The sequence below is a fragment of the Aquarana catesbeiana genome, linkage group LG11 (genome assembly GCF_042186555.1).
Source record: "Aquarana catesbeiana isolate 2022-GZ linkage group LG11, ASM4218655v1, whole genome shotgun sequence".
NCBI lineage: Eukaryota > Metazoa > Chordata > Amphibia > Anura > Ranidae > Aquarana > Aquarana catesbeiana.
This window is the reverse complement of record NC_133334.1, coordinates 139,317,382-139,338,543: the sequence shown is the minus strand read 5'-3', so window position 1 is coordinate 139,338,543 and position 21,162 is coordinate 139,317,382. Positions and strand designations below refer to the sequence as shown.

Sequence of the window (21,162 nt, the reverse complement as noted above, 5' to 3'; positions counted from 1 at the left end):
AGCTACAATTCATTTCAGTTGATAAATCACATAGGTATATTGAAAAACATATTTTTGAATCCTATTAAGATCGTTTAAATCTTCCAAAAACATGTATGTCTTCTTTATTCCTCCCAACACCTTTTTACCATACAACAGACAGAAGCCCTCTTTTCCATTATCATCCTTCCTCAGGTTTCTACAGACAGCTCCCACTTGATCTGAAAATTACATTGCCAGAAGTACAGGCCACCATTAATGCTCCTAAAAGTTAAACAACCAGACCCTAAAGGCTATACTGCCTTATACTATTATAATAACAGTCTCCGTGTTATGGTCCTTAGATATTAGAAAAGTATTTCATAGTCTTTTTGTGATTACTTAAAGAGGAGGTCCAGCCTCCTTCAGAAAAAAATAAAAGTCAGCAGCTACAAATACAGTAGCTGCTGACTTTTAATATTAGGACACTTACCTGTCCAAGGATATTTCCATCGACTCTCGGGTGCTGCCACCATCATTGCTTGTAAGGGAAACTGGCAGTGAAGCCTTGCAGCTTCACAGCCGGTTTCCTACTGTGCATGCGTTAAGCATGCTGCGCTTTGTGAATGACCCCGCAGCGGAGAAAGGAGGAGGGGGGCCGAACTTCCAGGTGATCTCCCCGCGGCAAAAACAGGTACCCGCTTCCCCCTCCCCCCTGAAAGGTGCCAAATGTTGCATCGGGGGTGGGGGGGGACGGGCAGATAAGCGGAGCTTCCCCTTCTGTTAATTGTTATACTAGCAAGAGGGGGATTCCAAAGTAATTTTCACACCTGGATTCACACCCTTTATAAGAACTCTCTTGTCTATATTAAATACTTGGGCTTCAGGTCAGAAAACTTCCCAATATTTACTGGAACCAGGCAGGTCTGCCCCTTTTCCTACTGCTTTTCATTGTATCTACTGACCCTCTTTAGTCTATTAATCATTAGTCAATTATCTAGCTGTTTTAAAGACCCCCATGCCCCTGGCAATAATGTCACAATCTACCATGATCTTGCTTTCTCTCCCTACCCAAATATACTGTCAGCTGTGAAAAAACATGGAGCCATTCGACTCCCCAAATCATTATAAAATACCAATGTAATGGTATTTGTTTCATCTAGACTCTCATATGCTACCCCCCGTTATGACTTATTGGCATCCATGTACTGTTGCAGGGTTTTTCTAGTAAGTTGTGGTCACCTTAGAGTCCATAGTTAAAGTGGTTGTAAAGCCTTAGGGTTTTTTACCTTAATGCATTATATGCATTAAAGTAAAAAGCCTTCTGCGCTGCATGTGCCCCCCTTATACTTACCTGAGCTGGATCCAGCGATGTGCATGAGAGCAGTGGCTCTCCCAGCCCTGTCTCTCCTCACTGCACAGATTAATAGCAGTGGGAGCCAATGGCTGCTATCAAAGTCTGTGACGAGTGAGCCAGGGGCAGGGCCAAGCCTCCCTGTCGGTGTCAATGGACTGAGGCTATATGCAGCTTGGTCCAAATGAGCTATGTAAACTTCATTAAAATCTGCAGATCAGCAGTAAAGCAGAACTATACCCACCTTCACTATTCTCTCCAGTGTTGCAGTGTCTCAGAGCTCTCCCCGCCAGCCACTGTCATCTTCAGATTTCGGTACCGATCTGGCCTGGCCGGGATGATGTTACTCCTGTGAATGCATGGTAGTTCATGTATCTCAGTATTGCTGAAATTTGTAAACTGAGGTGTGCAGCTCCATATACAGGACATACAGGCAGGTAATAGAAATGTAATGTAGGAGGGACATAGGGGTTTATTTACTAAAGCTGGAGAGTGCAAAATTAGGCTCACTTCTGCAGAGAAACTTTCAGGTTATATTGCCAAAGCTTCATTGAACAAACTGAGGTTAGAAGCTGATTGGCTACCATGCACAGCTGCACCAGATTGTGAGTGCTCCAGTTTTAGTAAATCTCACCCATAGTATGCCTCTTCTGCATCAAAAATCCTACCTGTTTACCAAATGTTTGTTTTTTGCTTTATGGTTAAAATTATTTTAACAAACATTAGTTTCAGTGAAAAGTTTTAGTTCTGCTGGTATTTATGCTTACATCTTTGAATTTGCCTTGGCACTGTAGCTTTTAATACGGTATTCAAGAATGTAATGAAAGTATATCTAAACTGTAACAATATTCTATTATTTTCTACCTTTTTTTTTTTGTTATATTTGTTCAATGAGAACATAAAAATACCTACATTGATGATCATTGTTCCAAGCCATTGACTCTGCCAAGTGACATTTGTATATTGGTACAATGCAGAATAATACACCAAATCCCAAAGATCTCCTAGCAAGTAAAAGAGGAATCTAAGTCTGCTCTAGTTTATAATAATATGACTTATTGCATCTTATAGGTATAAACCATGGACCGGTTATTGCTGGAGTCATTGGAGCTAGGAAACCTCAATATGACATTTGGGGGAATACTGTGAATGTTGCAAGTAGGATGGAGAGTACAGGAGAACTTGGGAAAATTCAGGTAATTATTTAACCAATTATACAATACATTTATGAGTAATCATTGTATGCTGTGTGGGTAAAGGAGTACATGAATAAAAAAATATAAGATTTTCATAACTTTCAATGAAAAATTGGAAACTACTTTGGTGGGTATTCATTTTGCATTGGGTCCATTATTTGTTGATTGGAAACCAGTCCAGAGTTCTCTTGCAAAGGCACTGAGATTAAATTCTCTGTACACTTTGTCTGTCTGTGTCTGAGCCTATCCTGGGAGCAGAGGATGAAGGTCACATGTTTCCCTCATACCATGAAACGCTGGATATTTCGCGCACAGATGAATGGAGTGGTGGGGAAGGTGCAGTGAAGGGCTCAGCGGGTGGAGGATGCCCTAACAAGAGAATCTGTCACTTTTCCCTAAATGGACAAAATAATTATATAGTTAGTCTGGTTGAAAAAAGACACAAGTCCATCCAGTTCAACCAATAAAAGTAAAGAAAAAAATTATTTAAGGCCTTAAATCTGTTTCGTTTCTTTCAGTTTTTCTTGACTGTACTCTCGTTTCAGGTAACAGAAGAGACGTGTCGTATTTTAGAAGGACTGGGATATTCATGTGAATGCAGAGGACTAATCAATGTTAAAGGAAAGGGTGAATTGAGGACTTACTTTGTACAGACACAGCCAAATGCCAGAGCATTGGAATGAACTAAATCTGCTCCTAATTTGAACTTGTAAAAAGATACCTGCTGCCTAATTTTATATGAAGATATTGACAAGTATGTTGATGAAGCTACCATTCCAGGAGTATATATTGGAGGATGTTTTACATAGACTGCCAGTGCTCCGCTTGTCAGTATGGAGAAGATGTATTGACTATTGTCAGAACTATAGTGTTTACACAGTGAAGGCCTAAAGTGGCAGATATTATTATGGACCAACCATGGGTTCATTTAGTAGGACACAGAACTCTTTTACTGCAGCTATATTTGTCTATGATACATAAAAATGCACCTTGCTTTCCAAAACGGAGCCTTATGCAGTAAGATAGACAATGATTAAGGCAAATTGGAAATAAAAATGTGGCTGATACTGATAGCAGTGACGCTAACTGATCTGCATCTCCAACCAATGGAAGGCAACAATAATAAGCAGCCAGTAAGCAGAATTTATGTTCACAGTTACTGCAGATCTTATAGATTTCTCAAGAGATTGTACAAGAAAAACTAAAACATTGTTGTCACATAGCGTAAATGTTGTAGGTAGAACGGTGTGTTACTCTCCCTACTGTACACCAGGTGAGTTGTATAGCCTATCTTATTTTCTGTCATTTGCTTAATATCTGAATCTCCTGGAAATGGCACATTCTAATCCTGGAAAAAGACAGAGTCTGCCGAGGATATAGCTGCAGACTATTACAGACCAGTGTATGAGGAGAAGAGATAATCCAATGCAGTCATTAAGTCCGGTATTGTTAACCCTCTGGCCTGAAGAGTTCATAAATGGTCTGTGCTTCGACCTGGCATTTTTCCTTACAGCCCACCTAGGGGCAGAACAAAAATACCTTTGCAGTGGGGCCCCCTGCAAAGATTGAAGTAGTAATAAACCCAGAGGCAAACATTTATTATATTGCAGCTTACCATTTCTTAGATGTGATGGCTGCATTCATTTTCTTTTTTAGGCGTTCTTTCTTTTATTTTCATCTGGTGATCTGACCAGTTAGTCTGTTGTTTAAAAGAACAAGTTCTCCAGCAAAATGTATTAGTTACAGAGATGAGAAAAACGATTTAACACTGACAGAGGTGCTTACAATCAGCTTTTATTTGTTTATGTAAAACCTTTTTCCCAAAAGGGTAAAAAAAAGCTTCAGTCTGTTAGTGTATTTTAAATCTGCTAGTACATCTTATGCCGCGTACACACGGTCGGACTTTTCGTCTACAAAAGTCCGACAGCCTGTCCGACAGACTTCCGGCGGACTTTCGGCGGACTTGCAGCAGACTTTCTAACGAATGGACTTGCCTACACACGACCACACAAAAGTCCGACGGATTCGTACGTGATGACGTACACCGGACTAAAATAAGGAAGTTCATAGCCAGTAGCCAATAGCTGCCCTAGCATGGGTTTTTGTCCGTCGGACTAGCACACAGACGAGCGGATTTCGGGGTCCGTCGTAGTTACGACGTAAAGATTTGAAGCATGTTTCAAATCTAAAGTCCGTCGGATTTGAGGCTGAAAAAGTCTGCTGAAAGTCCGGAGAAGCCCACACACGATCGGATTACCAGCCAGCTTTAGTCCGTCGGCGTCCGTTGGACTTTTGTAGACGAAAAGTCCGACCGTGTGTACGCGGCATAACACTCACCTCGCCCCAGACTAACAATGCCGCTGTCCTTCATCCAGAGTAGGGGCACTCTAATACAGGAGGTGTATTACTGACCAGATCACCAGGTGAAAACAGGGAAAAAGCCTAAAAAAGAATACTGATACAGCCATTACATCTTATGATGTGGTAAACTGCAATATATTACATTTTTGATTTTGGTTTTAATGCCGCTTTAAATGCTTGTTATATCTAGGAGTGCCAGAATAGGGAGAAATACCTTATTTTGCACTCCAGCGGGATCTCTTCAGTGGAGTGACCAGTCACCCGCAGGCTCTACTCTTAAGCTGCTCAGGGCCATTGTAGCAAACTCGTCCTGCATTTGTAGAATGCGGGGTTACCAGCTTCTCTATTGTACAGGATGATGCAGAGGAGACCACCTACAGACCAGAGCTTCGGGGAGAGGAGGGGCTGGCTGGAGTGGGGAATAGGGTAAATCATTTCTGTACCCCCCTGGACAAGGATTGGAAGGGTAGATTCTTTCTAATTGCTGGAGATGTGATTTAATGTAACTTTAGTAGAGGAAATACTGAGTGAGTGCATTGTCTGTGCATAAAAACTAAGTGGTTCTCAAAAGTATTAACGCGAGGACTGAAATGCGAGGCATTGCATCTAAATCTGTCAGTTCTTGGTAGAAGAAAACAATTATTCCTATCAAACAACATTCTTGCTAAACTGAAACAAAGGCAGCCTTTTAAAACCATTTATAGAACTACAGGCTGCTTAACTCATTACAGAGCTATAGTTGTTGCTGGAATCTTAAAGCCTTGCACGCATGTACTGCCTGATTTTCAGCCCATGTGTACAGCTGTCTGTTCTAGAGAAGCCAGTCTCACGACCAGCTTCTGTCAGACTGGCATGCTGGAAAGCCAATATCTGATTGGCATCCGATCAGCACTGGCAGCCAGTGTGATCAGTCGAAACACAAAGGCACAGCGGGGGAGATCAACACACATTTTTGCGTTAGTGTGGCGATCTCCGTTTTTTTTTTTTTTTGTTCAGCCCACTGGATTGAATGAAAAAGAAAAACTTGTGTGTACCAGACTTTAAAATCTGATACTTTCGGGTGTGCCGTATGCCTGTCTCTGCGACTCTGTAAGGTTACACCAGAGATGTAACGGCTGGGGGTGGGACCATAGTGTACAGCACGGGGAAGCAGGCATTGGACACATCTAGAGGTAATGGCTACTCAGACACCAGTGGTGGCTGTAGAGGGCAAAGACTAAGGGTAAGAATTATAAATCTATTTTAAATGTACATGTGCTTTCAAGCAGCAGATCACTGCAATGCTGGATTTCAAAATTAAAATGTAATTCTGTTCTTAACAAGATACCTACTGTAGTATTATCATGACAAGTCCTGGAAAATGCACTTTTACCTGTTAGTATGTGCCTGCAACAGTTTAAATGAAAGCCAGCAAAAATTATTTAGCCTGGTTTATTTAGCCATGAACATGTTGCAATGTGTTTTTCTAAGTTGCACTGAATATACAAATTTTTGTAAATGTTATTACTAGTGCTTTCATTAATTCCCCAATGCTTTGGTTAATTACTGTTGGTTGTATAAAAGTAAAGTTTCAAGTCAAATTTGCATAACATGTACACTCGTTTACCATATTGCAGTGTATTCCAACTCTAGTCCTCGGGAAGTGTATGTCCATGCAAACATTACTTCTCAGTTTTGCATAGAGTGGGAAATGTATTAGAACCCCTGCCCCAGGTTTTTAAGGATAACAGGGGCTTCATCAGAGGGATTTACCATCACTCTGTCCTGATGACATTTTACAAGGCAGGAAGAACAGCATCACAGGCTGAACTGAAACGGCTGTTCTTTAGTGGGGAAAGGCTAGAACCCCTGTCTGATTTTTATTTCTGCCTGTATTTCTATTGTTGTTTTCCCTCACTTTCTGGCTGGTGTCAGCAGAACAGAAATTGAGAGAATTATAGGATTTCTGATTCTTCCCCACTTTATCCAAAACCAAAACAAAGGTTTTTAGACATATGCTCTAATAAGCATTCTATGAAGGTGATACTTGATATGCCCCCAATTCTGCTTTATTTACAGTAATTACCGTTTTCCAAATTTCCTTTTGTTCAGAATGGGAACTTTGACTTATTTCCAAGGTCTGGAGTCCAGAAACTGCTTTGATTTCTGCAGAAGGGAAAGCGCCTTCTGAAATCTTCTGCTTGAACCTTAACAGAAAGATACATTACATCCACTGATGCTCAGTTAATGCCTACTGAAAGACAACTGTGTGCATTTCCATGAATAAAATGTAAGGCTGGAAAAAGATGTTTCCCTTATGCCAACCAACTGGCTTCTCCATTTTGTATTGCTAGGGCAGGTTAGAACATAAAAGTGATTCATTGGTGGCTAGGGGGAAATTGTGACAAACATGAGGCTTTTTGTATTCTGAGTGGCAATGGCTTTCAGAATACCCGAAAAGACAAGTGTCTACATCTGACTGAATTTGGCGCTGTTTCACCGCCAATATTCCACCTGGCTTCTTCAACAAACTTTGATTGTTCAGTTGCCTTTTTCAAGTTGGGTGGTGCTGACAGGGGCACCCATAGCTTGAATGTTGGCTGATTAAGCATGAATTGGCCATAAATTCAAGCTGTGTTTGGCAGCCTAAAATGAACTGGGGCTGCAGAGCTGATATCTCACAGATATTGCAGGAGCTGTTCATTTTAACACAAAGTAAATCTTTGCTAAGTAGATACCCCAGGCTCCATCCTAAGCCCGAAGAGACAATACTGACTGCTAAACAAAACTCACTACCATCATTAAAAGTAATCTTAATGGGCAACTCTAGTATATCGTAGTTACAGTCAATAATGTTGGATAGGTAGCGTAAGTTCCTCATGTTTCAGGACAAAATGTACTGTATTATTACAGCTAAACTTAACATAAAGCATATGTAAGATTAGTACTGTCACACCTGTAACCTTTTGGAAAGCAGAAAGGCAAATTGTGTCACTAGGCATACGTTGAAAGTGCCCTAAGACAGGAGTCTGAGCTAGCAGTCACAGCAGAACCCCTTGGATATAAAGGACCATTATGTAGTAGAAACTATTTTAATCGGGAGTTGAAAAAATAAGAAATATTTTACCTCCCAATTTAAAATGAAAATATATGAATACATATATATGAAAGCAATCCACTTATCACCTCTTGTTTTTATATGGTCGTGGGACTTTAATATCCTTATATTTTCAGTAGGGATACTTAATTCCTATTTTATTTGTAAGTCAATTTTGTACAAATGTACTTTTTTAAACTGCTGTATAACCAAATTTTCTTCAGACGTTAAATAACCTCCAGTGTTGTATTTTATTTTTTTAATGTTCATGTGATGTCATGTTTATTTATTGCACTTTCACATGTAAGCTCATTGCCAGATACTACAGTATCTCTAATTACTGTGTAATTAAATACATTCATGTTGTTTTTATTGTGGACTGGCTGTGGAATAAAAAATGTCATTTAAATCAGGTTTTACTTCTCACACTAAATTGCCTGTGCATTATTTAAATGGGGTTCCAGTTTCTTTTATAACATTGTGAGTTAATAGTTAGTCTGTGCTAGTTGCTCTATTCTGTTTTTTTTATTAAATTTATTACAGGTACTTGTATAGCGCCGTCAATTTACACAGCGCTTTACATATCTATTGTACATTCACATCAGTCCCTGCCCTCAAGGAGTTTACAATCAAAGGTCCCTAAAGCCGACCATGCTTAGAGCAAATTTCTTTCCTGCAACCATGGGTTGCAGGAAAGAAATTTGCTCGATTCCCCCATCAACACAGACTGTGTTAATGCGGGAATCCCTCCTGCCGAGCCATGGTCTATTTCCTGGTGGGGGAAGCTGTCCCTGCCAGGAGAAGACTGATTTATTGCTAGTGGCTATAGCAGCCGTTAGCGATTATCGCAGTTAAAGCCCAACATGCTGGTTGTAAACCCAGCATGCTGTGGTACATTCAATGGTTCGAATCTCGGCTGATTCAGCAGGCGTTGGGAGAGATTTGAACCGCGTATGGCCTGCCTAAATGACATTCATACACTAGGGCCATTTTAAACAGTATCCAATTAACCTACCAGTATGCCTTTTGTAGTGTCGGAGGAAACTGGAGTTATGTTCTAAAATCTTTATAGAATTCTCTAGCCAACTACTTTAAAGTGGACCAAGCATCAGATGTGGTTTTCCATGTTAAATACATGCATGCTAGCTAAGTAATGTGTCATTGTAATAATTGCCTGTCTTTTTCTCCAGAAGGATGACACAATCTTTGTTCTGGCATCTTCCAGGTTCAGCATGTACTTCCTGGACTGAGATGCCGGCTCAGAGATAACACAGCCATGTAAACCCTGGTAAAGTTCTTGTCTGTTTTCACAAATGTCTGACCCAGATCAGTCCCTTTTGTAGATTCTCACCTTGTGACTTGCCACAAAGATTCAATGTTGCAGTCTGATCACTGAGGGAGAGGAGACTAAGGGCCCATTTACTCTAGGAATTGCACAGGAATGCTGTGTGATACCTGTGCAATTCACATGCAGTTTTGTGCAGTGTGAGTTTTACGTGACACCACACCAAAAGTAGTGCATGCATTACTTTTGGAAACTCACTGCAACTGGTTTGCATGGTACTTGTGTACCATGTGATCCAGTGCAGGCAAAACACACTGCGTTTGGGGTGTCATTAATTTTGTACTAACACCCGCTGCAGATTGCAAGGGCAGCGTGATTGCAATGTGATGCAGTAAATCGGCACAGAATGCAGGTCTCCCGCACCCCGTTCTAGTGTGAACATTCTCAAAGAGAATGCTATCTTCTTCCTGTAGCAGACTTATGGCATCATCTCAGCACGGTAACACGTCACATGCCTGCTTTTTAATAAGGGGTATAGTTTAATGAAAAAAGAATGATGCTGATACTCTATATCGTGACATGTAAGAAATGCATTAACCCTGATTTGTAAAGTTACTGAAAGGTACATTGTAATGTAAAAGCTGCAGAGTGCAGAAACAAGAAATGTAGGGGTGAATGGAAACCATGGATAAAGTATGTATGTGTTAATCCCTGGAATCAGAATGAATATCACTCAACAATAAAAATGATAGCTTCGTCTTATTACAAGCATGCATATGGACTGTTTTGGACTTCATTATTTGCCAAAACATCATGAGGATAGTGGGTTCACAGATTGAACTATATTTTTATTCTTTCAATTCCATAAATACACAATACTCCAAAAATATAAAACCAACGTTTTTATTACAAAACTGTGATATTAAATACATCCATTAAAAACATTTTCAAAAGCTACCTCCATTTTCCATATCTAATTTATCATCATGATTTGTATATTTAATAATTAGTGAACCACGCCACTCCCACTTTTCCTTGAATTTGCCAACAGATGGTTTTGTGACTCAACGCGTTTCTTGGATATAAATCCACTTCCTCAGTAGCAGGCAATATACAGTAACACAAGACAAATACTCTGAAGCCCCTTCGGGGAGATGTACTCTATGTGACCCATACTATCCAGGAAGGGGCCCAAAATGGGCCAGTTAATGTGACCCATGAAGCAACCAGGCACCTCCCTCCACAGATGACACCAGAAATAAGTATATCATTTTGCCACTTCCTTTAACCACTTAAATACCGGACACATTTACCCCCTTTTTGCCCAGGCCAATTTTCAGCTTTCAGAGCTGTCAGCAGTGGTGTATCATACATGTGTGCAGGCTGTGCGGTGCCCCAAGGGCAAGGGGGCCAAACTGTGCCCTGTCACACTCTGCCCACAAGGAGTAAGAAAATATCCAACGATAAAATGCACATTTTTGAGTCCCAAATTGTGGTAACAGGCCGGTAGCTTTGGGACATTTTTTCGTTTTTATTTTACAATCACGAGCGGAGGCTGCGGCTGCATTTGCCGATGTCTAGTCTATAGATCTGGCCGCTGCCTCCCACAGCCACTGAGACTAGTGCCTGGTGGAGTGATATGCCTGGAAGGCTTACTGTGCCGCACTCTATAAGTTCTAAGGGCGGAGCTGTGGAAAGCACAAGAGAGGTGCTGCTTGTAAGGACTGGAAGCTGCTGGAGTGTGGATGTCAGGTGACAGGAACTAAAGCTCTTGCTGAGGCTGAGCGGCTGTGTGACACACCATGTGCCCCTGAATTAAGCTAGCAAGCCGTGCAGCTCCCCTCTCATATTAGTGTGCTGCATTCCCCCCACAAAATTCTGGAGTTTCGCTCTAAATAGTCTTTACTGCTGCCTGTGCCACACCCCCTCTCCCTGCTTCTTTTAGACTTGGACTACTACACTAATGGTACTGCATTAAAAAAAAAATGCTGATACCAAGTTCGGCCTGCTAAGCCTGGCCCACGAGTCCCGCCCACCAAGCCCCGCCCACAAAGCCACACCCATCGAGTTCCACCCGCTAAGTACAGACTCCCATCCAGCCCTCGGTCAGGGCGGACTAAGGAAGTCCAACATCTGGGCAGTCAGTGTGTTTGCTCATTGCACCCTGCTGTCAGCGTTGAACGACACTGATGGAAGGACCTCTAATGAGGGGGGTACTGCTGCCAGGAATATCTGATGAGGGAAGATGATGGTAGAGGATAGAAATGGTGGTAGAGAATGGAGATGATGGCAGATTGTGGAGATGATGGCAGATTGTGGAGATGATGGCAGTGGGTGGAGATGATGGCATAAGATGGAGATGATGGCAGAGGGTAGAGATGATGGTGTTGGGAGGTATTTTGAGGTAGTTTAATAATTTTGTCTCCTTCTGTACTCTGATGGAGGGGGAGCAGACAAAGAGAAGGGAGGGCAGTGAAAGTCCATGGAGGTGGAGAGAGACCCCCCCCCGACAGGAAGCTGCCTCCAGACTGGTGAGTATTGGAATAGAGGAGAGGTAGGTACAGATGTGAGTGGTGGAATGGGGGGGAGTGCAGAAGTGAGTAATGGAATGGGGGGGTAAGGCTTACCACCCGCCCTGGCCAGGACTGTGTCACTCACTGGAGGACTGGACATGGATTCTGGAGGAAAACTTGAAGAAGCGGAGAGTGGAGCCGCCCAGGGAAATGTGCCTGACTGCCCTGCATGCTAACCAGCAATGGAGGAGATCAGGGACAGGCAGCTCCAGCCTCCAGTGACCACAAAAAATCTGTGGGGGGTCACTGATGTAAGGGGGAGTGAATACACTAAGGTAAGGGGAGATGCTTATATAAATATTCCTTGTTATATCAGTAACTCTCCCTTACCTTCATGTATTTACTCTGCTGAAGGTGGCCTGTTCCCAACATTCCACCATACATCAGAGTCTGCAGGATTTTCCTTACAGTGCATGGGAGAACTTTGCGGACCCTGATGTAAAGGGGAACTCTGTTGTAAGGGAAAACTTTGTGCACTGTGCTGTAAAGCAGAACTCTGTGGACTCTGATGTTAAAGGGAGCTCTATGAATGCTTATGTAATGGGGGGGTTGCACTGGTGACCGCACTCCTTTCCCTGCACATACTACCCCCCCCCCCGCCATACACTCTGCACTCCTCTCCCTGCACATATTACCCACCGCCATACACTCTGCACTGTACATTCCCTATTTAACATTACTGAATTCTGCACTAAGTAATGTAAGTAATCAAAGACTCTATTAAACCACACCACCTTTAAGCCACACCCACTATTTTGCACAATTTATACCACGCCCACATTTCACTGCAGTGGCACTTTTTTTTTTATTACGATGCCTAGGGCCCACCTTTTATCTCGCACACGGGCCCACTGATTTCATGATACGCCCCTGGCTGTCACCTTACCTCTCACACTGACTACTTTCGGCTGCCCACAGCGGGTTTACCCTGATGGTCACATGTACTCTACGCTAGGTGGCACTTCTCTGGATAGCCACATGCATGCGTGTACACCTGGCCCATGTTGCCCTTGAGAAATTCATTCACCAAACTTTTTAAATACCTCATGTATCTGAAAATAGATCAATCCTGATCTATCTCATTTCTTGAGGCCAAAGAACAGTACAAATATCCCCAAATGACCCCTTTCTGGAAAGTAGAAAGTGCAATGTATTTAGTAAGAGGCATTGCAAGTTTTTTGAAGGGGTAATTTTTTTTTCACAACTTTTTGGAAAATTGTGATAAAAACAATATTTTTAAATTTCTTAATTAAAAAAATAATTTTTTACTTACTGTCACCAGTGCAGTACAGCCTCATCATATAATTGGTGTGGCAGTGATCAGGGACACTGACTGGTGACAGTATGTAAAAAAAAAAAAAAAAAAAATATATAAAATATATATATATATATATATATATATATATATATATATATATATATATATATATATATATATATATATATAATTTTCACTTTTTAAATTTTTTTTACATGCTCTGCCCAGAGCAATACAGTGTTACCATAGTAACACTACTACTCTGGGGAGGTGATCAGGATTTATTTATTTTTAATTCTTTTTACACACTATATGTATGTGAATATCACTGTTATAAACAACCATTTTTACTGAATGAAATAGATGAATTCAGTGTGTATTGTTGTGATTAGCTGTGATTGGCACAGCTAATCACATGGTACAGATGGGCTGTGTTAGGCCCTGTCTGTACAATCTGATCACTTGGACCAATCACAGCATTTAACACAATAGTACACAATGAATGGCATGAATCCCGTTAGTCTGCCTGTAAATTGTCACATCTGTACCGTGTATAGAACCTGCTGTAGCAAAAATTACATTTATAAAGCCAATAAGTGAGTACACCCCTCACACTTTTGTAAATATTTTATTATATTTTTTCATGTGACAACACTGAAGAAATTACACTTTGCTACAATGTAAAGTAGTGAGTGTACAGCTTGTATATCTTCTTATAGCCTATGCCATATCTATGTAGAGCAGGGATCTTCAAACTACGGCCCTCCAGCTGTCCCATGAGGCATTGCCATGAGGCATTGTCCCATGAGGCATTGCAAAACTCTGACATTCACAGACATGACTAGGCATGATGGGAATTGTAGTTCCTGAACAACTGGAGGGCCGTAGTTTGAGGACCCCTGATGTAGAGCAACAATTATTTTTTTAAGATCCTCAGAGAGTTCTTTGCCATGAAGCGCCATGTTGAACTTCCAGTGACCAGTATGATTAGACTGAGAGCAATAACACCAAAGTTAACACACCTGCTCCCTACTCATACCCGAGACCTTGTAACACTAATGAGTAGGGATGAGCTTCCTGTTCGAGTCGAATGCATGTTCGACTTGAACATTGTGTGTTCGGTCGTTTGCCGAATTACGACCGATATGGGCCGTTCACGCCAAATTCGAGTGGCGCGTCACGGCCCATAATCCACTGCGGCATCGCAGTGTATTGCTGGCTGATGATTGGCCAAGCATGCACTATGACCCGCATGCTTGGCCAATCACAGTGCTGTGTGTACAGAGAGCCGTAATTGGCCGAAGCCAAGGAGGCTTTGGCCAATTATGGCTCAGGGGGTTTAGTACACACCCCACACTATATAAGACCGCGGCGGCCTTGTGTAGTGTGTTGCGGTGGAGACTGGAGAGAGATAGATAGACAGAGAGACAGTGTCATTTGATTTAAGTTAGAGTAGGCAGGTCGAGTCAGTTAGCTGCACTTAGTGTTTTGTGTATATATATATATATATATATATATATATATATATATATATATATATATATACATCCCAGGTGTTGTGTGTGTGTGTGTGTGTGTGTGTGTGTATATATATATATATATATATATATATATACACACACTGCTTTCAGTTTAGCTAGATCCTGTTCTTCTCTTCCTAATATACTGACAGGCAGGTGTTTTTACAGTATTTCCAGTTACTGTACTGTGTACCCTGCACAGTTGTACCTACAGTATAGCTACCCAAAGCCAGGTGCTTGTGTAGGCTCTTGACATATTTCCAGTTACTGTACTGTGTACCCTGCACAGTTGCACCTACAGTATAGCTACCCGAAGCCAGGTGCTTATGTGGGCTCTTGACGTATTTCATTACATCTCACTGCAGGCCAATAGTATGTCTGGAAGGCCAACAAGGAGAGACAGACAGTCACAAGCCAATAAAAGAGGGCAAGCAGGCTCTGTGTCTAGAGGCAACAGTGCTGGTCGTGGACACAGTGCATCCTCATCAGCACGTGGCCGTGGGACACGCTTGGCCTTTTTTTCGGCAGCTGGCCGTGTTGAGCCGCAACATGCGGAAGACTTGGTCGAGTGGATGACCAAGCCGTCCTCATCCTCCTCATCCTCTCTCACCCAGGCTCAGGGTACTTTGTCTGGCAAACAGCTGCCAACGTGGCCTCTTCCCTCGGCTCAATGGCATCAGTGACTCCTTCCCTAGCCCCACCATGTCCTCCTGAGGAGTCCCCCGAACTGTTTGAACACAGTGTTAGGTACATGCTACAGGAGGATGCCCAGCGTTTTGAAGGCTCCGATGATGGTAGTCGGGGAGAAGGGAGGGGATGATGAGGACACTGACTCCACGTGGGTGCCTGATAGGAGGGAGGGGATGATGAGGTCACTGACTCCACGTGGGTGCCGGAGAGGAGAGAGGGGGAGGGAAGGGAGGGAGGATGAGGAACATTACCAACGAGGCAGGATGCCCTCCAGGGGCCAGCCTAAGGGCAGCACACTGACTGCATCACACCGCAGAGCTCCGTATGTGCAGGGCGCTGCTGTCTCTGCACATTATTCCAAAAGTTCTTTGGTGTGGGCCTTTTTTGAGATGAGTGCATCAGATCGCACCGCTGCTATTTGCAACATATGTCTCAAGCGTATCTCGCGTGGCCAAAACATCTCCCGCTTGGGCACCACATGCTTGACCAGACATATGTTAACCTGCCATGCAGTTCGTTGGCAAGTGTACCTAAAAGACCCACACCAAAGAACAAAGAGGACCTCTCCTTGCTCCTCATCAGCTGGGATCTCCAACCCCACTATACCTTCAGTCCTCTCTGAGACCTGCACTGAGAGGAATGAAAGTGTAGAATTAGGTGTGTCACAGCCAAGTACTTGCGGGCAATCTGCTATCGGTACACCGACGTCAGACTGTACCAGGCAAATTTCCCTGCCCCAGCTGCTGCACCGCAGAAAGAAGTTTGCTCCCAGCCATACAAATGCCCAGCGGTTGAATGCTAGCTTGGCAAAATTGCTAGCACTTCAACTGCTACCTTTTCAGTTGGTAGACTCTGCCCCCTTCCGTGAGTTTGTGGAATGTGCGGTTCCTCAGTGGCAGGTTCCCAAACGCCACTTTTTTTCATGGAAGGCGATTCTGGCTCTCTACCCACATGTGGAAGGCAATATCTTGGCCTCACTGGACAGGGCGGTCAGCTGTAAGGTGCATATTACCGCTGACTCATGGTCCAGCAGGCATGGACAGGGACGTTACCTAAGTTTCACGGCGCATTGGGTGTCTCTGCTGGCAGCTGGGAACGCCTCCAAAATGCCACTACTGGTGATTCTGGCACACCTCTCTCCTCCACCCCCTCATTTTCATCTTCCTCCATGGCCTCTTCCTGTGCTTTGTCCTCGCAACCAGCGGTGCTCCGTAGGCATTCAAGGGGCTATGCAAGTACGCAGGCCAAAAGATGCCATGCGGTGCTTGAGCTTGTGTGCTTAGGGGACAGGAGCCACACTGGGGCAGAGATTCTGTCAGCTCTGCAGGGGCAGGTTCAGAGGTGGTTGACCCCACGCCAACTTAAGCCAGGAATGATGGTTTGTGACAATGGCACCAACCTCCTCTCTGCCCTCCGACAGGGACTCACGTCCTTAACTTGGTGGTGCAGCGGTTCTTGGGCAGGTACCCGGGCTTACAGGATGTCCTGAGGCAGGCCAGGAAAGTCTGTGTGCATTTCCGCTGGTCATATACTGCCAGTGCTCTGCTGGCAGAACTCCAAAAGTTCTAATTTAACCTGCCCAAGAACCGCCTAATCTGTGACATCCCCACAGGTGGAAGTCAACGTTGGCCATGCTGCAGTGGCTGCACACGCAGCAGAGGGCCATCAATGAGTACCTGTGCGACTATGGCACCAGGACTGGGTTACGGGAGCTTGTTTTGTGGGCCATGATCAGGGATGCATGCACTGTCCTGTCACCATTTGAGGATGGTGAGCAGTGACAGTGCATGCATTAGTGACACTGTCCCCCTTGTCCACCTGTTGGAGCACACGCTGCGTGGAATAATGGACAGGGCACTTGAGGCAGAACAGAGGCAGGAAGAGGAGGACTTCCTTAGTTCTCAAGGCCCCCTTTATCCAGACAGTGTTCCTGCGTGCCTGCTGATCACACAGGAAGAGGACGAGGAGGAGTATTGTGTCAGCATGGAGGTGGAGCCTGGCACTCAGCATCAGCAGCAGTCTTTAAGGGATCATTTACAGTCCCAAGAAAACCATGGACTTGTACGTGGCTGGGAGGAGGTGGTTGCGGATCATGTCGTCCTTAGTGACCCAGAGGACTCCGGACCGAATGCCTCAGCAAACCTACGCTGCATGGCCTCCCTGATCCTGCAAAGCCTGCGGAAGGATCCTCGTATTCGTGGTATCAAGGAGAGGGATCGTTACTGGCTGGCAACCCTCCTTGATCCACGTTACAAGAGTAAAGTTGCAGACCTTATCTTGCCATCGCAGAGGGAGCAGAGGATGAAACATCTTCGGGAGGCCTTGCAGAAAGGTCTGTGCAACGTGTTCACAGAGACTGGGAGGTTACAAACTCCTGTTCCTGGACAACCTGTTGCCGAGGCTTCGGTCAGTCAAAAAAGGAGCGGTGGAGAAGGTGGCCGTCTGACCGATTCGCTCAGACAATTTTTTAGTCCGCAGCCCCAAGGTATGATCGGTTCCAGCAACCATCGCCAGCGTCTGTTTTACATGGTGCAGGAATACCTAGGGGCAAGATCTGACTTTCCCACCAAAAATCCTCTGGGTTACTGGGTCTTGAGGATGGATCACTGGCCAGAGCTTGCACAGTATGCAATTGAACTACTGGGCTGTCCTGCATCCAGCGTTCTTTTGGAACGCACATTCAGTGCTGCTGGAGGCTTTGTAACCGATCACAGGGTGCGCCTGTCCACCGACTCGGTCGATCAACTGACCTTCATAAAAATAAATCAGTCTTGGATCACCACCAGATACCAAGCACCTGATGCTGCTGTAACCGAATAATTTTTTTTGAAATGTCAGATCCCTTCAAGACTGCCTATGCTGATGCTGAGTGACTATCCTGTTATGCTGAGTGACTATCCTCTTCCTCCTCAATGATCATGCTGATAGCTTGTAAGAATATTTTTGTTTCTGGGCGCCGCCACCAGTGGCTAAGGCCCAATTTTTTATCCCCTGTTTAACAGGGGCGTGTAATTACAATTTTTGATGCAATTCTTTGCAGCAGGGCTCGCTCCTGGGCTCTAACTAGAGTATCTGTGAGGGGTTGCAGTGTTGTGGCACCAGCACCAGTGCCTAAGGCCCAATTTTTCTGTCCCTGTTCAACAGGGACATGTAATTACAATTCTTGATCTAAAATTTCACAGCAGGGCCCGTTCGAGTGCCCACCAAGAGTAACTGTGAGGACTTACAGTGTTGTGGCACCATCACCAAAGGCCCAATTTTTCTGCCCCTCTTCAACAGGGGCATGTAATTACAATTCTTGATCTAATATTTCACAGCAGGGCCCTGTGAGGGCTTACAGTGTTGTGGCAACACCAACACCTAAGACCACAATTTCTGCAGAGTATATAGGGCAGGCCCCTACTTTTAAACATCTGACTTACAAACGACTCCTACTTGCAAACGGAAGGAGACAACAGGAAGTGAGATGAAATTTACCCCAAGGAAGGGAAATTCTCTCCTGTAAGAGTTAATATGGGAAAAACGTTTCTCCTTTCCACTGATGCTTTATCACCAATCCTTGTTTCACTAAAAACCCCAAATTTTCTAAAAACATTTGTCATTGTGACAGAAAGTGAGGTGAAATCTTCGGAAGAGGAGCACATTTTTTGGCTGGAGCTACACTTTAAAAATGTACCAGTTCAAAATTACAAACAGATTCTACTTAACAACAAACCTACAGTCCCTGTCTTGTTTGCACCGCCTGTATACTGCTGTTCAGAGTATATAGGGCCTGGGGGCCCCACGCCTTCCCTTTTTTTTAATTTGGGTGCGGAGGTTCCCCTTAATATCCACACAAGACCCAAAGGACCTGGTAATGGACTGGGGGGGTACCCATGCCGTTTGTCTCACTGATTTTCATCCATATCGCCGGGACCCGACATTACATTAAAGCCGCAAGCAGCTTTAAATTACTTTTATTCCTTTAAAAATGTCATTTTGTGCAGGGACTGTTCTAAGCACGGGAAACACGCGCCACTTTACAGGCATACTATAGACACCCCCCAGGTACGATATTTAAAGGAATATTTCACTTTTTTTTTCACTTTAAGCATCATTAAAATCACTGCTCCCGAAAAAACGGCTGTTTTTAAAACTTTTTTTTGCATTGATACATGTCCCCTGGGGCAGGACCTGGGTTCCAAAACCCTTTTTAGGACAATACCATGCAAATTAGCCTTTAAAATTAGCACTTTTGATTTCAAACGTTTGAGTCCCATAGACTTCAATGGGGTTCTAACGTTCGTGCAAATTTTCGGTCCGTTCGCAGGTTCTGGTGCGAACCGAACTGGGGGGTGTTCGGCTCATCCCTACTAATGAGTCTCATGACACCAGGGAGGGAAAATGGCTAATTGGGCCCAATTTGGATTGCAAGCATGAGACCCAGCACAGGCATTTGTGTGTGTAAACACACAAATCCCTGTTCTGTCAGGGGAGAGGAGACATATTGTTTGTTCCTACTAAGTAGGAACAACGATAGGGCTCCTCCCCCAGTCAGTCCTATCCCCATACAGTTAGAACACATCTAGGGAATATACATTCAACCCCTTGATCGCCCCTAGTGTTAACCCATTCCCTACCAATGTCATTTACCCAGTAATCAGTTCATATTTATAGCACTGATCGCTGTATAAATGTCAATGGTCCCAAAAATGTGTCAAAAGTGTCCGATTTGTCGGTCGCAGTACCGCTAAAAAACGCAGATCACCGCCATTACTAAAAAAAATAAATAAATGACATAAATCTTTCACATAGTTTGTAGACTCTATAACTTTTGCACAAACCAATCAATATACACTTATTGCGATTTTTTTTATCAAAAATATGTAGAAGAAAATATATTGGCCTAAACTGATGAAGAAATTTGCTTTTTTAAAAAACATTTTGGGGATATTTATTATAGCAAGAAGTAAAAAATATTTTTTTTTTCACTTTGATAAATGTCAGCACATCAACTGAGTCTGTGGAGAGACATATCTGTCACAAAACCTCTGGCAACACTAAATATCTGTTTGGAAAGCATGCTGGATGCAGGGCAGTGCAGCAGCTCAATTGCATACTGGGCAAGTTCTAGCCAGTGGTCTATTCTCATGACCTAGTAACTCAGCGGAATGTCAACTGGAAAGCTCTCCGTGTCTGCTTTCGCCCTAGATAATCTCCCACCATATGATGCAGATGCTGCCGATAGGATGTGGAAGCTGACAGCCCCTCGCGCCGAAGACTAAAACAAATTTTGAAATGCATCACTGAGGCGGCCCCCTTCTCTACCACTCCTCATTTTACCAACAGAAGCCTCAAAACTAGTTTTTCCATGAGACTGTAACCTACCAGTTTAGGTGTGTTACATAAGTTCCTCTTTAAGGTGTCCTCAAGATATATTTCATCCTGTGCTCCCTCTACGAGGGCAGGATGAGTTCCGAGCCTTTCCCCTTGTAACGATGGTTAAGGAGGGTTGTCAACCAATAATGATCCTTATCCTTGATGCCACAAATTCTCGCATCCTTTCGCAGCCTTTGAAGAATGAGGGAGCCCATGCACCACACGTTTGTGGATGCATGAGAAGCAGAGTCCTCAGGGTCACTGAGGATTAGAGTATCTGGAACTGCCTCCTTCGAGCCACGTTCCAATCCCAAGGGTTTTGGGGACGGAAAATCATCTCTTAATTTTTGACGTATATCTTCCTCAATGCCTCCAAACTGCCATCATCCTCCTCCACTTGTGTGTTCTATGGTGTCGCAAGAATGGTGTCTGTATAAAGTAGGCCTTGAGAGAAAAAGAAGTTCTCCTCTTACTCCCGCTACTCTGCCTTGAGTGCCCAGCTGGTGGCGTGGTGCGAACCACCTTTGGGCCTG

At 43.7% G+C, this 21,162-nt stretch overlaps 1 protein-coding gene across 1 annotated transcript in view; it reads left to right on the top strand.

Annotated features, from left to right (window-relative positions):
- ADCY7 (adenylate cyclase 7) overlaps window positions 1–8,378 on the top strand; it is a 393,360-nt gene extending 384,982 nt beyond the window's left edge. The window contains exons 25-26 of the mRNA XM_073604992.1: window positions 2,384–2,508; window positions 3,054–8,378. Of these exons, the coding sequence (XP_073461093.1) occupies window positions 2,384–2,508; window positions 3,054–3,191 (263 nt within the window). The 3' untranslated portion in view covers window positions 3,192–8,378. The remainder of the gene's footprint in view (window positions 1–2,383; window positions 2,509–3,053) is intronic.
- Window positions 8,379–21,162: the final 12,784 nt, after the last annotated feature.